At 39.6% G+C, this 17294-nt stretch overlaps 1 protein-coding gene and 1 long non-coding RNA gene across 2 annotated transcripts; both read left to right on the top strand.

Annotated features, from left to right (window-relative positions):
* Nucleotides 1-450: 450 nt before the first annotated feature.
* Nucleotides 451-2298, top strand: LOC120292440. The gene is made up of 2 exons (XR_005550265.1): nucleotides 451-487; nucleotides 1997-2298. It is a non-coding gene; the product is annotated as an uncharacterized LOC120292440 (long non-coding RNA).
* A 7202-nt stretch (nucleotides 2299-9500) lies between these two features.
* LOC120292570 (ankyrin repeat-containing protein NPR4-like) lies at nucleotides 9501-12032 on the top strand. Its single transcript, XM_039310831.1, has 3 exons — nucleotides 9501-9791; nucleotides 11561-11870; nucleotides 11971-12032. Exons 1-3 carry the CDS (start codon nucleotides 9501-9503, stop codon nucleotides 12030-12032), a joined length of 663 nt encoding a protein of 220 aa, XP_039166765.1.
* Nucleotides 12033-17294: the final 5262 nt, after the last annotated feature.

Raw genomic sequence — 17294 nt, 5'->3', positions numbered from 1 at the left:
CGTCCCCGCTGCGCCGTGCATAGCTTCGCCCCTCTCCTCCCTCTGGTTCGAACAACCAAATAGCGTAGAAGCAAGTCCAAGCGTCGCCGGAAGGAGCCGCGACCAGCCGCTTGGGCGCCGTCGCACCGGCCGCCGCACCGCCGCCCCGTCCGCTTCGCGCTCTCCCGCTCGAATGCCGTTCGCCTCGCCCAGCCGAGCTACCGCCTCTGTCCAGCCTCTGTTTCACCTCTGGTCGGTCCCGTTCGGCCACCTACGGCCGCCACCCGATCACCTCCGGCCACCGTCGACCTCGCCAGAGCTTTGCCTCGCCCTCAGCCGCCTTTGGCCGCTTCAACCAGCCCCGAATCTACCCCGACCAGTAGTGATCAGAGGGTTGCAGAAAATGGGTATGACAGTGGGTTTTGGCTCGTTTTGGCCGCCTTCCCAAGCCCGGATGCTCGGCCCGCTTTAAGGAAAGTCGATCCTCGCGTCGAGCCCGTCGTTTTGAGTGAGTTTTACTCACTAATGCCTTCTTAGTTTACTAATTACACTTAAAGGTTGATTAGTGTTAATTAAGTGTAATTAGGTTGTTAGATTTGAATGGATTAGCAATTATTAGTTAATTTCATTGCATATTAGTGAAATAATTAGTGTAATTAGATAGAGAATTGCTTGTAGTATTTATTGGATGCTTCTTGGGATTTTTCCCGTCTCTTATCGGGTGTTAATTAGGCGATTCGAGCCTAAGTGAGATTTTTTAGTATTTAAATATTAATTTTCGAAATTAAATTAAATAATTATTTATTTTCCGAAAACTCAACTGAGATGATCCGGAACCGGAAAATTATGCTGATAACTGTGGTGAAGTCCATTTATTTAATCGGGCTTTATTTTGAGTTAAATTGAGTTTTTAATATTAATTATTTAATCCTCGAAATTAATTAATTATTTATTTATTTTCGGAAATTAAGGATGAGATGGCCAGTGACCCAAATTTTATGCTGATGATCGTGGTGCAGTCTGTTTATTTAATTGAGCTTTATATTATTCTAAATTGAATTTATTGTATGTATTTATTTAATTTTTGGAATTAATTATTTAATTATTTATTTTCTGAAAATTCAACTAGGATGGCCAGCGATCGAAATTTCGTGCTGATTGTCGTTGTACATCTGTTTATTTAATTGAGCATGATTTTGTGCTAAATTGATTTATCAATGATTTTAGGATTTATTCCTAAATTGAATCATCTTTGGTTATTAATTGAAGAATAACCGAGCATCGGTTGATAATGCCACTACATATTGAAAGTTGCCAAGTGGGGCCGTGATGCCACTACATATAACATTGCCGAGTGGGGCCGTGATGCCACTACATATTAAAAGTTGCCGAGTGGGGCCGTGATGCCACTACATATAACATTGCCGAGTGGGGCCGTGATGCCACTACATATTAAAGGTTGCCAAGTGGGGCCGTGATGCCACTAAATCTAAGAAAATTGCTTGGTGGGGCCGTGATTACCACCTATAATTAAGTTGTGTCCTAAGGACCGTGATTCATAATTGGGAATTGAATTGGAATAGTTGAAATGACCGGAAGTGGTCTTGTTGATATGTAATCGACTAGGTCAATTGATCGTTGTCTTGATTTGATGTTGTGGATTGATTGATTGAATGAAATGATCGGTGAATGGTTGATTGAGATGTAATCGACTAGGTCGATTGATCATTGCCTTGAATTGATGTTGTAAATTGGTTGGAATAGTAGAAATGACCGTGAGTGGTCTTGTTGACGTGAAATCGACTAGGTCAATTTGATCGATGCTTCGATCTGTGATGGGATTGCTTGGGTGCCTATTTAATCTGTACTAATATGCAGGTGGAATCTGAGGCCAAGGTAAGTCCTCTAACTCATGTTGTGCATAGGCAGCCCTAAGGTGTATTAGTTTACTAATCGGGTCTTAGGAGGTAGAACTTGCTGAGACGTTGTCTCAATGGTTATTAAATAACCATTTCAGGACCTGGATGAGGAGCCTAAAGAGCATGAATCTGATGAGGAGATCCTTGTTGAGGAACCCGAAGAGGAGTACGTGGAGGAGAACCCCGAGGATCATCCGGAGTAGGATTCTGATGACGATTGTTATAAAATCAATTTGAGTAGAAACCAATCGATTTAGTATGGCTTGTATATGAGCATAAGGGTGTTGGTTTTCAGGTTCAATTTCCTAGTCCTACTTGTATATCTCATTGCTTTATTGTTTGGGGATTTTATGACTGCTTCCGCATGTGCATATATAAATGAAAGGGTCGGCGATACATAGTCCTGGGTTATTGCAAATTTTAAACTGACCAAAGATAAGGGATGTGCGCATGCCATGAGGATCGGGGCGTGACAAATCCTCTTGAAAAACTCAAAGAAATTCCTCCCACTTGAACTCATTGCTTATGTTGATAAGTTCACTTGCAACTACCGCGTGTCTTGAGAATGAAAGAGAGATTGGGTATACATCCTAAAGTGTATGAGGCTGTAAAGTCAGGAGAATTTCATTCCTTGATGACAATAATTTTGGAAAATGGAGAGGACCTTTTCCACCAAACAACGCCAAATGGAAACAACGTTCTTCATGTTGCGGCTCAATTCGGGCAGGTAAATTTCATCCGAGATTTTCTTCAAGATCTATTGAGATCATCCCTTCTTTGGCAAGGTAACAACAAAGGAGACACTCCCATACATGTTGCTACCCAAGTGGGAAGCCATGAAATGGTTCGAGTTTTTATCGATCGAGTGAAAGCAATACATCAACCTGATGCATAAAAAGAGCTACTTAGGATACCGAATTCAGATGAAGATACCTTGTTGCACTTTGCAATAAGAAGACGTTGCAAGGGGGTCGTGGAATTGCTTATTGAAGAAGATCCTCACCTATGTGATATTATTAATGTTGATGATGAGTCCCCACTTTATCTCACAATACATCAAAGATTTTGGGATATCATTGAGCCGATTTTATGTGCTTCCTCGTGGCCATCCTCTCATAAGGGCCCTAAAGGACTGACAGCTCTGCATGCTGCAGTGACCTTCTCACTATCAAGTAAGTATCACAAGATTCTAAACCCACTTTAAACAAATGATAACCCAAGTAACCGAAGTTCTCTCCCTAGCGCGAGACTTCCCTTGGGCGAGACTGCTAGTGGTAGCAGCAATGCCCCCTTCTACGCTAGTACTTTGTAAATATAATAGTAACTATATTCAATAATGGGCTGCGATTTTTTACTCCTTATTATGTGTTTTCATCATATCTGTCCCTATGTGACTCACCTTTGTTTAATTTTTTATATTCACTATAGGTTTTAGAGAATGTTCACTTGGCTGAAGAACTTTCGACGATAATTCTCACTGCTACGTACTCCCTGGGAAGGCATAGAAGTCTAAAGTTACCCCGCTTTAGGAAATATCGTGGAAGCGTAATGATTTTGCTTTTGATGAAAAATGGAAGAATAGGTGCCTCAAAAATCCAAAAAGAAAAGTTAAGACAACTCAAAAGTGGAAGAGCAGATGGGACAAAAGTCAAAAAGTTAAAATAAAATAAGAAGCCCTCATAAGTGGAAGACCAGGTGGAATAAAAGTCGAAATAAATTAGGAATCTGCAGGAGGGCTGTTGATTGTTTTGGTTTTTTTTTTTTTACTTGTCCATCCTATGTTTAACAAGATTTGTCCACTTTCTTATTATATTAGCGGAGGCAGAACGGCAAATTTAGAGAAACAGACCGACTTGGTTTTGCGGAAACTATTCTTCCACCTCAGAAATTCATATTTTATCTAAACCATTGATTGATCATTCCCTTTTTTCTACAGGAGGGTCGTACTTTATATATATAACTGGTATGTCTTACTCATAGAAGGGCCAACCTTATCCCCTCGGGCACTAGGCGATCTTCTTTTTCATTTAATCCCTTGCCCTTGAAGGTGGCGAGGAAGAAAAATGCTTTGAATAGAATGCAAACCAGACTGACAACAGCAAGCTAAGCTGCTAGTTAGGCCGCAAGGAAGAATTTGCTCCCGAACATGACAATCTCCTTTTCAATTCCCTTAAAGAAATTCAAATGAATTTGCTCCCGAACATCTTCTTTTTAATCCAATTCTTTTAGAAAGTTCAAAGAAATTTTTGTCCATATCCTGTCTTTAGTTGGCTCCTTAGAAAAGTTATGAGAAATGTGTCACGCCCCAAACCCCGAGACACGTGAACAACCCGCCATGGTCATGCAAATGCGACATTCTCAGGTAGTGTCGCCGACCTTGATTTTACTTTTTAATGTGCAAGCGGAACGTACTAAGAAACCCCTTACAAAAGCATACGGGATAGGACAGCAGGAACATCAACTCAAAATCAAACAACATACTTTCATATATCATCAACAAACCAGGGCTTACATACATCAACTGGATCCAGGGCCTATGCACCAAAAATGGGTCAGAATCTATGTGCATCAAAAGAGGGTTAGCCTACACAACAAGGATCAGCCCACCAAAAAGAAGAACGGTCCTGTAACTACTAATTGGACTTGTTCGACGATCCCACATCCTCCACGTCTGACGGCGTAGGGTCCGGAGATGGTGGGTTGTCCACCCTACCATCGGGAAGGTCAGCCACACCCTCTCCTAGAAGAGCATCCATCACAGCCAGGGGGATGTCAAAACTGTCAAGCGGACCAATCCTAAAACCATTGGCCCCAAAACGGAACCAAGCCCTATACCTATGGGGCACCCTAACATCTTCAGTCTCCTGGATCCACACGGTAGCCCTGATCAGCTCATAGACCCAATGGCTCCCAGGATCAGGGGCGCTGCGCACATGTTCGATGATCTGCACTGGGAGGCCATTCTTCTCTGGGGGTCCCGCCATCTATGATCCTGTAATATTTTTCCCCAAACCGGGATGAGACTTTGTCTCAGCAAGTTCACCCCTCCTAAACCCCTATTAGAAAGTAAATACGCCCCAAAGCAGCTTAGCCACAACATCAAGAAGACTTACCTCGTCTTAGCCCTCATCTGCAAGTTAGCATAGTTTATATAATTCAACCACGTGTAATTCTAATAACTCAACAATGAAGATACAATCACATCATCATCACAGCTCAATCATGGGGATCGTCTCAGCGATCAATCGACTCGGTCGATTACATGTCATTCTAGTGAATCACTTACTACTTCCAATCTCGACCCTATAGGAAGGCTTAATAACCAGTGGCAATCACGGCCCCACTCGGCACGATCTTTAATTAGGTGGTCCATCACGGCCTCACTGGGCACGACCTCTCATGGGTGGTCCATCCCGGCCTCACTGGGCACGACCTCTCGTAGGTGGTCCATCACGGCCTCACTAGGCACGACCTCTAATAGGTGGTCAATCACGGCCCCATTAGGCACGATCCCTCTTAGGTGGTTCATCGCGGCCTTATTAGGCCTCTCATAGGTGGTCCATCCCAACCTCACTAGGCATGACCTCCAATCAGTGATTAATCACGGCCTCACTAAGCACGACCTCTAATAGGTGATTAATCACGGCTAATCTCCCATCAATTCCCACACTTAGGGTTTCCTAAAGAATCCTCATAAATCGCAATCACACTCAATTCGCCACAACCAATCATCAATTTTAAATTCTACATGCATAGCAGCGATCGGCATGAAATTCTGAGCAATTAGGATCAAAATAAATTTTTCAAGTTTTTTTTTTATAAAACAATATTTTAATGAATTTCGGAATAAGATATATTATTAAATAATCCAACAATTTCGAAGCATTTATTTAAATCATAAATAAACTCCTTTAAGTCACATCAAGGTTTATTTTAAAAATAAACATACTTAACCATTGAACTAAACACCCTTTTACCTTAATTAATCACCTTAATATAATCCATGTCTAATTAAGCCAATCTATCCACCTAATCTCAATCAACTTGAACTAAACATACTTAAGGCATCATTAACTCGCTAATCGCGGATTAGTGAGGTAAACTCACCAGAATCACTTTCCGACAGGTCTCCGGCGAAGAGCGCGACGACGCCGACGAAAAACCTACATGGATCAAGACCAAATGAGCACTTATAGGGGACCAAAAGGAGCTCCGAGGATGCTAGATCATGCTGGTTTTCTTTCCAGCAACTAACCGACTTGAAGGGGCGGTGGAACGGCGGCGAACGAGCGGAGAACGGTGGAGGAGAACCGGCGACAGCTTGAGCAGCAACCGGCGGAGGCTTTGAGTGGACGGACGGCGGTGGCGGGAGCTTCGGCGGACGGCGACCAGCAGCTCAGGCTAGGAGACGGCGGCGACGGAGACGCGACGAGCTCGCACCCGGGGCCTCACACGCGAACGAGCGGCGAACGGCGACGGCGTGCGATGGCGAGCGAGACGGCGGCGACGGAGACGCGACGAAGGGGGCGGACGGACCAGCTGCAAGTTCGCCGGATCCTTTCTCTCCCTCTCCCAATTTCGAATTCCCCTTCCCGAGGTGCTAGAGGTTGAAGATGAAGTGGATGGGACACCCCCACTTTTGGTGAGCCAATTGGCTTGTGACACTTGTCAAGCTCTCCTTAATTTTGGCCTCCACCATGACATCACCTGCTGATGTCACTCTCCACTAACTCAAATCTTCACAACATCTTCCAATAGGTCCAATTCATTTTCCGCCGGGGTCCAACTTCTTGCAAATTTAATTATTTCAATTTCCATCAATTCTCTTCTAATTGAGTCTAAATTAAAGTCCATGAATTAATCCAATGTTCCTAATAAGATTTGCAACACCCTTTGACTTTCAAATTTCAGAATTCAATTTCAATTTCACGGTTAATTTCACTCTAGTGCGATTTTAGCGCGCCTAGTCCACTGAGTAGCTTTTGGGGAAATTTTCTTGCATCCGACCCGTGGGTGACAGTCCCCAAGTCTGACGCGGTACAATTCCTTAATTACTTCGCTCAATAAACTAGTTCTCTCGTGAGTGGCCAACTCTGAGAAACGAGTTATATGCACAGATGAATTGCCCAACTCAATTGACTGAAAATAAACTTGAGAAAAATCGGGATGTCACAAAATGTCTTTCCCAATATCTTTCCTTTAGTCTAGTTGAAAGCTAAAAAAAGTTCTATTGAAAAATTGAAGGATATTTCCTATCCAACATCGCTTCTTTAGTCAAGTCATCTTGATAAGATTAGATATATTCCTCGCTCTTGAACTCATAGGTTCACTTTTGACCAATCTTTATCCTGGGAACTGTGGAGGGAGTGACATTGTACATAAACTATTTTTATTTGGATGACAATAGTTGATCAAGTTGAGTAATTGGATAATCCCGGCCTTTAAATATGAATTCATTGGGATTTTCCTATTTCGATGACACCATCCTCGAAGATTCATTTGAATATTAACAAAGAAGGTTATCACCCATCCAGGGAAGAGCACATTGTCCCAAAGTCAAAAAGGGAAAGGAAGCTGTCGGGGAGACCTAGTCGTCGGTTATTATTATTATGTTTTTTTTTTCCCGTACTTGTCTTGATCGCCCTATATCGTTATTATAGAGTTGCTCTCGAGAGAATAAAAACTTCACAGGAACACGCCTGGCATATTCACGTTTCATAGATATACATATAAGTCTCCTTTCAATTACACTTGAGAAGCATGAAAATATTTCCTCCCCAACATTCTCCCTTCCATTGATTCCTCTTGTAAAGCTCAAAGAAGTTCTTTTCGCTTGAACTAATTGCTTATATTGATAAGTTCCTGTGCAACTACTTTTAGTGTCCTGTAAACAACAAACAAAGAGCGAGAATGCATCCTAAAGTGTATGAGGCTGCAAAATCAGGAGACTTTGGTTCCTTGATCACAATAATTTTGGAAAATGGAGAGGACCTTTTCCATCAAACAACACCAAAGGAGAACAACATTCTTCATCTTGCGGCTCAATACAAATAGGTAAATTTCATTGAACATCTTCTTCAATGTCCATTGGGACCATCACTTCTTTGGCAGGGTAACTATAAAGGAGACACTCCCTTACGCGTTGCCGCTAAAGTGGGAAGCTGTGGAGCGATTCGAATGTTCACTGATTTGTCAAAATCACTTCATTGGGTCGCTGAGAATGGACAAGTTGACGCATGCAAAGAGCTATTTCGGAAGCAGAATTTATATAAGGATACCGCCCTACACTATGCAATAAGAGGAGGTCATGATTTGGCGGTGGAGTTGCTAATTGGAGAAGATCCTCAACTATGTGATATTACTAATGCCGCTGATGAGTCTGCACTTTATCTTGCGGCATATCGAGGACTTTCTCGTACCATTGAGTTGATCGAGTGCTTTCTTGTCGTCATCCTCTCATAAGGGCCCTAAGGGTTTGACAGCTCTACACGTCTGAATTTTTCTCTCACTGACCAGTAAGTATCATAAGATACGAAGCCTAGTTAAAGGAAAAATTAACGGGAGTTCTCTCTTGTGCAAGGGCTTCTCTTAGCTGAGAGTGATGGTGTCAGCAGTGAGAGCCGCCATCTATCCTAGCTTTCAATAAATATAATAGTAAATTCAAAACTTATTTATTTATTTTCCATTGGTTTTGGTGAAAGGTCATACACTTTTTTTCCCAAAGACATGCCTCTTGATTATGTTATATGCGAGGTTTATGTTGTGAAAAGATTGGAGTTGTTATCTCATTGCATTCTTTTTATTGTTTTATTCATTGACTATTAAAAATAAGTTTAAACCGATTCGTCTTCTCTTAAGAGTGTGGACCAAAAAAATAGTATCAATTTAAAATTATACATTCATGCAGAAAAATCGCTATTTTGATAATAGTATTGTTAATAGTCTATCTCACCCGCTAATTTCTTTCTACATGTTTTTCTAGATCTAGTTCTCTTACATTTTTCTTAATTATACCGCTTTTTTTTTCTTTCTATTTTAAGTTTACAAATGGTGACTGAGCACATTGCAATACATTTCCACAAGATCAGGGTATACATGCTCAATTTCTTAACCCTCGAGGGCAAATTATGAGGACTTGAAAGGAAAGGGATGAAATGATTTTACTTTTGAAAATGTCGAAGGTGCTAGTCCTCTTTCAATATTTAAATTCTCTTATAAAATTGAGTTGGGCACAATATTTTCAATAAAATTATTGGCACCAGAGTAAAAAGGCTTGGTCTTTTATTCTAGCCTAGATGCGTTGCCGAAAATATGAGAAGCTTCTTCTCAAATAACTCCGCGAATTTCTAACTATTTCACTTATCAATTTATAAACTTTATAAATTTCTGCATTATGCTAAATTGAAGGCAATTAGGTTCTACACGTTTACACAAGATCGCTATAAAAACTTCACAGTTACCATGACATAGTCCTTCCTAGTACAGACAAAATGGGGAAAACTTAATGGGATGAAGGGCAACTTTAATATGTATGTCAAGATGCTATAAACAGACCAAATAATGAAATTTTCCCATTTTATTTGCAAAGGTTGGGAGAAAATCATGGAGAAGAGACCAGAAGCGATCAAAGAAAAAGATGATTTGGGATGGACGCCTCTTCATTACGTTGCTTACTTGGGCAAAGTCGAAGCAGTTCGACTACTCTTGCAACACGATACTTCTGTGGCATATGAATTAGACAAAGCAGGGGAATTAGCTCTTCACCTTGCAGCATTTCATGGCTGTATCAATGTCATTGATGAGCTTGTTAGATCCTGTCCTAATGCTTGTGACATGATAAACACCAAAGGGCAATCGGCTCTTCATGCAGCTATTATCGGTGGACAAAACAATGTAGTCGAGTACATACTAGGGATGCCAAACCTAGAGAATCTTATCAACGAACAAGGCAACGAAGAAACACGGCTTTGCATTTGGCTGCACTTCATGAAGAATACGGCATCATATTCATACTTGGAGAAGACAAGAGGGTGGACCATTTGACCAAAAATAAGGATATTTCACTGCTCTTGACATTTGTTCTGCCCATAAAGAGGTATGTTTGCTTGAACACTGTAGAGCCAGATTTGTTCACTCGTAGAGTAATTTCTTCAGTATCGTTTAGAAACTATGGCCCAAGTAATGCTCTTTCAGGTGCAAACAAACTACCCAATTGAAGTCTTTGCGTCAACCTTTTTCTTTTGCTTATTCAAACGTTTAAGCATATTGACTATATTTTCAATTTCCGTAGCAAATAGTAGCATAGATTTCTTTATTGAGTGAGACACACATATGAAATAAGGGCTCAAGGGGCTCGGAATGAAGTGATTTCACACTTCATATCTTATAATAAATAAATAAGAAAATTAGGCAGAATTGAACATTGTGGTTGAGCCACATTTCTCAAAACTTCGTTCCTTCCCACTTCACTTAATATTAGTTAGTAAATTAACTATTACTATCTGGACAAAAATACAAACGCTTCCTCTATCATTTTCCTACAACAAAATATCAACATCAATTCACATAGTTTAGTGATTAAAATATTATTTGATATAATAGCCAATAAACGTAAAATCATTATTTGAAGTCTTTATGGTTCTTTCAATATATGAGTTGGTACATAATGTTTTTGTTTATTATTAAATAAATGTGTATGATCATATCTTCTTCTTCTTCTTCTTCTTCTAAGCCATATATGTGGGTATTGCAAAAATCACAAAAATTTGTAGCTAAAAAGTCGTATTCAAAATTTTATTTGTAATCTATAAAATAGTCAGGAATTTGCATTGTCATATAAATATTTTATTTGACGCGATAATTATCTTACCAGTAGCTAAAGGTCGTATTTAAAAGTAGAAGTCTTTATATATCCAACAAATGCTTATATTTTTAAACCATCTAACTCATTTCCACATATTAAAGCCCTTTTTCCAATCCGATTACATGAAAAAACCAAATATCATACTAATAGCCAACAGTTAAATGCATATAACAAAAAACAATTTTAAGTTTGTATATTTTGCTTCAATATAATCATTCAGTGACAAAATATCCAAATAACAATGTATAGTTTAAGACCAATCAGTTTGCAAAGTAATTTCAATGTTAGTTAATTCGATTGTTTGGTTGATAAGCACATATACGTTTGTAAATATTATGTTTGATCATATTATATCATCAGCAGAACAAAATATTTCAATAAGTTTCAAATCCGTTCAACAAACTGGCCTTCAATTAGTTCTCAAGCAATTGTCTGTCTTGGTTATGTAAAAAACAATGCAAAACATTCAAGGTTGGAATCCTTTAAAATTAGATGATAACGTAAAGCAGAAAAAGAAAGAAAAGGAAAGGAAAACGAAAAGAAAAATGGAGAATAAATCATGACTGAAATAGCATACTCGAAACTGTAATTGTTTACTCCATGAAACTCAATTTACAGGTGTTATATACCATTTAATTTGATCTAAAAGAGATAATTTGAATGAATTCCTCATAACGTTTTTGGACTCGTTGGAAATTCTGTTTGTTATAGATGGATTTTGAGTGTGTAAAGTGAGAGTCTGGAAGTATTTCATCGGGAAACTTTCACTCACTAATTCATTCATTCTGTACATTTTTAGGCGAGCATTTCTGCTAAAATGGCTCGTCAAATGTTGAAAGGATCTTATGGAATCCCGAGTTTTCAAGTTTGGTTTACTGAACATGGTAAGAAGAGGTTAGATAAGCAATTCGTTCAGGGTCAACCATCTGTGTCTATAAACACAGGAAGTAATATTGCCAACCGAGATAATTTTGGTTTGTCAAAAAGAGGCATTATGGATATGCAACTACTAGTGGCAGGGCTCATAGCCACAGTAACCTTCACTGCGGCCTTCACAGTGCCCGGAGGTTATAACAACGATGGACCAGATCGAGGAATGGCGATTCTCGGTGAGAGGGCAAGTTTCAAAGCCTTTGTATATTGTAACACTTGGGCGTTTTTCTTCTCCATCATGGCAATATTCTTGCATTGTGAAGGAACTATGTTCAGGCAGCGTCAAGAGCCGATACAGACTGTGGGATGTTTCATTCAAGTCGCAACGATCGGGATGATGCTATCCTATGTTTTCGGGATATATAGTGTATTGCATAGACCCACCGGCAGTACCCGCGAAACGTCCCTTTTTTCTGTTGCGAGGAAGCTTCTCTTCACTCTTTTATTATTTTATGATTACCCGGACCACGGGGCTCATTCGTCGGTGCCACGTAGGTCTCCCAGAGATACATCCAAAGGCTTATGGTTGGGCTTCCGATGCAAGTTGCTTTTTTCATTACGGGGACCATTCCTTGGTCGCTACGCAAGCTAAAGATACGGGCCCGTTCTACATTCCCGTACCTTGGGCACAGGAAATTTTCTTTTTTGCTTTCTTAGCCGTCGATTTCGAGCACTTTTATGTCATCTGTCCAATTTAAAAACTGCCAACGCCAATCGTTGGATTGATCACCTGCTAGATAGCCATGCTCAAGATGAAGGTTTGTACGCCCCTGGAGTTTTGTGAAAGAATGTGATGTTTAGTTGTCTGGTAGCGTATAGTTGAAGTTGCCGTTGAATTGGGACTTGGCCTTCTTGCTTCTATGCATCTCTCTTTCTCGGCATAGAAAGTGCCATAACATTTTCAGCATCTGTTAAGAGCAAGAGTCACGAGTGGTGGAAGATCCTTCCTATCCTATTATTTCAAAAGCTTGATAAGCCTTCATGGAAGTGCAAGTATCATTTTTCTGTGTAATCTCAAAACTTTCAAAGTCAATCCAGCGAATAACCTCATCAAATAATTAGGTACACGAGCCCAAAAATGCATCACTATATCAGCCTATCAAAATTCAATCACCCACTCATGCTGAAAACAATTATTTCACTTTGTCTTTCATGTTTGTGTGTGGAATATATGCATCACTTGCTAATGCAAAGAGAGGAGCAGTGGCCCTCAAGCAGCCTAACCATTCATTGATATAAACTGTTAACGAGAAAAGTACCCAAAAAATTCATAACATTGATATTAATTTAGTCTTAAACATATAAATGGATCAATTTAAAATTAAACATTTTCACTTTTATACCAATTGAGTCAATTAGATTAATTTTAGTTGGAAATTACTGGCGTGAACATCAATAGTCCTACGTGATACGACTGGCACTGATGTGGATATTATTAAAATTTTTAAATTTATTTTCGAATTTTGTATTATTTTTTTCTCTTTTCCCTCACTGGTCGTTGGCAAGGCCCCTAGTCGGATTTGGCGAGGGGCAGCCTCGTCCAGCCCTCGCTGAGGGGGACACGGGATGGGCCCGGTTCGCATGTGGGTCAAACTTATACCTTAGAGGTCTGGGCCTTAAACGTCATTTGGGTTATTTAGTCGGGAGGATCCAGAAAACGTCGCTGCTGAGGATGAGCACCGGTAATGAAGTTTTCAGAAAAACGCGAATTGCTTCAAGTCTTGACGGCCAAAAACACGGTTGACAACGAAGAGGCAGGAAAGGATTCAGAAGAAATCACTGAAAGAGAGTGTCTTCTGGACGCTTCCAAAACCTCTAGAGTGATTTCAACCGTTGCCTTCTGTTCTAGTTCTCTTACAGTCCGTACGTGAGTTGATGGCCGGCGATGGTAAACCGTGATGATCACCGGTGGATGAGGATGACCGAAGAAAAAGAAACTCCAAAGACGCGTGCTGACGGGGGTGCAAGCTTTTCCCCCTTTGCTCGATCGTCCTTGCCCGGGTGTTTTTCTCTCAGGCGGGCGTGCGTGCCTCAAAAATTGGTTTTCTCTCCGATCAGTGTCTTCCCGAGACAGAGGATCGACGACGGCTAGAGTAGGCGAGCACCGTCCGACAGCCGAAGGAGGTGGGCGATCTCCAACGGTGGTGGGGGAAGAATGCGGAAGCTTCTCGAACGGAGCTTCTCTTCCAGGGCAATTTTTCTTCTATTCTTTTTTCTCTTGTGATCAGCGAATTTGGACATGGGCCGTGCCAGCTGATCGGGGCTATAGAAAATAGACCAAGACCATATTAGATCCCTTTTTTATTTGTTGATTTGACTATTATTTGGTTGCCTATTTATCGTTTTAGTTCTTTTTGCTATTCCCTTGTTTTTTTTATTTTTTATTTTTTATTTTTTATTTTTTTGGGTACTTTTACAAGAATAAATACTTAAACTATTGACTCAAATGAGATGTCAACACAGAGACGATGAATTTGACTTTCCTAGCTTCACCCAAGTTCTTCAATCTAATCCTATCCTCGATGTAAAGCTTGGTTTGTAGGAAATGGATCAAAGGTTAAAAAGGATGCAAATGGTAGCATTGAGTAAGTCGCAAAAGCATGGTACGGCAATATTACACCACAATGACAACACCATATCATTATATGCTTTTTCATCCGTTATGTTACATCCATTTTTCTCGTGTAAATGCAATTTTCATTAGATCACCGACTTTAAAAACTTGGGTGCTCCATGATCAAATGACAATCATAAATCACTGCACAATGTAATTGCGGACCATGTCATGGGTTTACAACTCCTGCACCATAAGATTGTAGAGGAGGAAGCTCGGCAATCTCGATTTCGTAATCCTCTGCCTTAAATTCAACATGGTTAAATTTCATATATAAGGCGTAGAACATGTTTCAAATACTTCTATGTTCTATCTTGTTGGCCATACAAGATGCAACAAAAATAGGTTTATTACCATCAAAATCTCAAATCAATACCTCATAATATATTTATCCTAAACTCTATTTTCATCTTGCAAACAATCTTGATCTAGTTCCTCATAACATATTTGCCCCAAGGCGGAATCCTAAGTCAAATATATCATCCATTAATAGTTTAGGATCAAACGGTCAGGGTAATCTTTGGTCAGATTATCAATTTTGGGATTTTTCATAAGACAAAAATTAGTTTGGGTAAAATGTGTTGAAGGTTTTTATGTGATACGAAAACTAGTTTGGATAAATTTATTATGTGAATACAGGTTTCGATTTTTTAATGACATAGACCCAAAAAAAAAAAAAAAGAACAGTTAAGTCCAAGTCAGTATCAATGTTAAAAATATTCCAATCCCCTAATTTCTCATTTATCTATGGGCGTGCAACTTCTCAAGCGAATTCTTATTTTTGGAATTGGTTTGAGTGCAGAAAATAATTCTCAAAAGAATGGAACCATTAAAAACGCATGCTTTCTAAACCATTAGGACATTTTACCATGATCTAGCTTAAATACTTTACCAATCCTTATCAATATCTATTTCAAAGAGCATTGGTAGGAAAATAAAACTAAATATCATATCTTTTTTGTGCCGAAATTTTTCAAGTAATTACTCAAGATGGAAAAATGATTACTCAAGTGCTTCTAGTAGTAAATCCCAACATATTCTATGTTTTTTATATGAAATTTTTATTAAAACGTGGTGTTTCTTATAAAAAAGAAGTCCAATGCAGAACTTTTTTCGTCTAACATGGCAACATGAACAATACAATAGGGCTTCTCTCTCCAACCCCACACCCCCTCCAAAAAAAAAAAAAAATCTCTGTCATTTTTGTGGCGTTTAACCAACAACTGATTCAAAATGATTTTACTGCAGTAACCAAATTAACGAATCGGAAGATCACGAATTCCAGATAGAAACAAGTACGGTAAGTTAAAACAGCTAACTAAAGTACTTTGGAGAAGTATTTTAGATTCCTAATGAATTGAGTAGTAGGAATCAAAGAATTTAGGAGAATGATTTGTTGCTTAAATATTTGAATGACACGATAGTTTGAAATTTTCCAGATAGGTAGTTGATGTCTATGGCAAGTAAAAGAAGCATGGAAACAAACCTCCCTATTGTCCATTTATTAAAAAAAAAAATACACAAATGGAAAGCACACATAACTTTATTCTTTTCTTTCATTATTGTTTTCTTTTCCTTCTTTATGTCTTTACTTGGCACTGAAGTGTCATTATTCAAGACATGAGAGACTGGGTTTCTTTTCTGTGGGCCCACTAATTTTTTCACTTTTCATAAGAATTTCTAAATGTGACATTATATGATACTGTCCTATGACAACCCCTTTCTCTTTTACTATTTGTGCTTCTTTCATCAAACGAATTGTGAATTTCAATTCAAGTGAAAGAGTATAAAATAAAGTAACTCTCTTTGCCGGTTAAGTAGTAGAACACTTTATTCCTTTGCCGATAACAACAAAAAGTACCAAAACATCAAGAAGGTAGGTCAATAGATCTATCAATTATATTAGGTACGGTTATAACAAGAAAGAACTTAGCAAGCTCTACAGTTGATTTAATTTGTGACATTATGTTATTTGATGTTCAAGTGTAGAGAAATATTTAGTATGAACCATTTAGATTTCTAACTATTAAAGAAGGACAAATGACATAATTACTAAGTCCCATCCAAAACTCTCCAAAATATCTCGCAAATTGGTTGGACATTGGAAATTAGCGTAGCAAGGTGCCACAGATCCTTTGGAGATTGTTTACACAAATGTTTGTTTACACAAATGTAAAGCAAACATCAAAAGGGTTGTGATCGACGATTTGTTACATCATCCTTAAAACCCGACATTCCTCTATGAGGAATTTAATCTTTTGTAGCATGGAAATCATTCCTGTCAATAATTACTACTTAATCATTCGCCAAGATACTGTTCCTCTTCTCTCTAGATACTCTTTCCTTGATATCTTGCTTAAAAAATGAAGCCACATTGAAGAAGCTTCAAATGGGTTATGCCAACGTATTCAAGGTTCATAGTCTAGGCCCACAGCAGTACTAGCACAGGCACAATGTTCTAGGAAGAGACTTGCTGTTAAAAGGACCGCGACTGCAATCGTCACCTTTGGGATTATACTAGAAGTTAGGGATAAAAGAATAACTTTTATAACTGTTCACGCTTCTCTCTTCTTGGGCGACTGGATACTGTTCCTTCTGCAATTCGAGCTGCTGATTCCAGGGGTGTTGCCCGTTTGTTTAGGCCAATATTTTAGGGGAAAGGGGCGCCTCTTGCCTCTCTTTCAACCCCCCGGCATCGTCTCCTGGTACGTCTCCTCTCCTCGTTTCGCATGGCTATCTATGGCTAGGGTTCCACCCGCCTGCTTGCTGCTGTGATTCATTAGTTAAGATGGAATCGGAGTCGATGAGGGCTCGAAATGAGGAGAAAGGGACAAGTTCCCATGGTGGGCCTCCCATTCTGACTAGGGAACCTTCGTTGTTAACTATTATGGGAGGAAATTCGAGTTCGGACACCATGTCTAGTCCGAACGAAGCGCGAGTTCCTCGCCCAAATGGTGGGGCGCGACCTGTCCAGCAAGGAAGGTCC

This window comes from Eucalyptus grandis, chromosome 4, assembly GCF_016545825.1.
Source record: "Eucalyptus grandis isolate ANBG69807.140 chromosome 4, ASM1654582v1, whole genome shotgun sequence".
NCBI classification, from domain to species: Eukaryota; Viridiplantae; Streptophyta; class Magnoliopsida; order Myrtales; family Myrtaceae; genus Eucalyptus; species Eucalyptus grandis.
The sequence above is the reverse complement of the archived record's forward strand: the minus strand, read 5'-3'. Positions and strand labels throughout refer to the sequence as shown.

Excerpts from the sequence above, each read along its gene's own strand:
- LOC120292570 (XM_039310831.1), top strand. The coding sequence starts at position 9,501 with ATGGAGAAGAGACCAGAAGCGATCAAAGAAAAAGATGATTTGGGATGG. Across the intron at positions 9,792-11,560 it reads TTATCGGTGGACAAAACAAT|GCGAGCATTTCTGCTAAAAT; the intron begins GTAGTCGAGTAC and ends GTACATTTTTAG. Across the intron at positions 11,871-11,970 it reads TCGAGGAATGGCGATTCTCG|GCAGCGTCAAGAGCCGATAC; the intron begins GTGAGAGGGCAA and ends AACTATGTTCAG.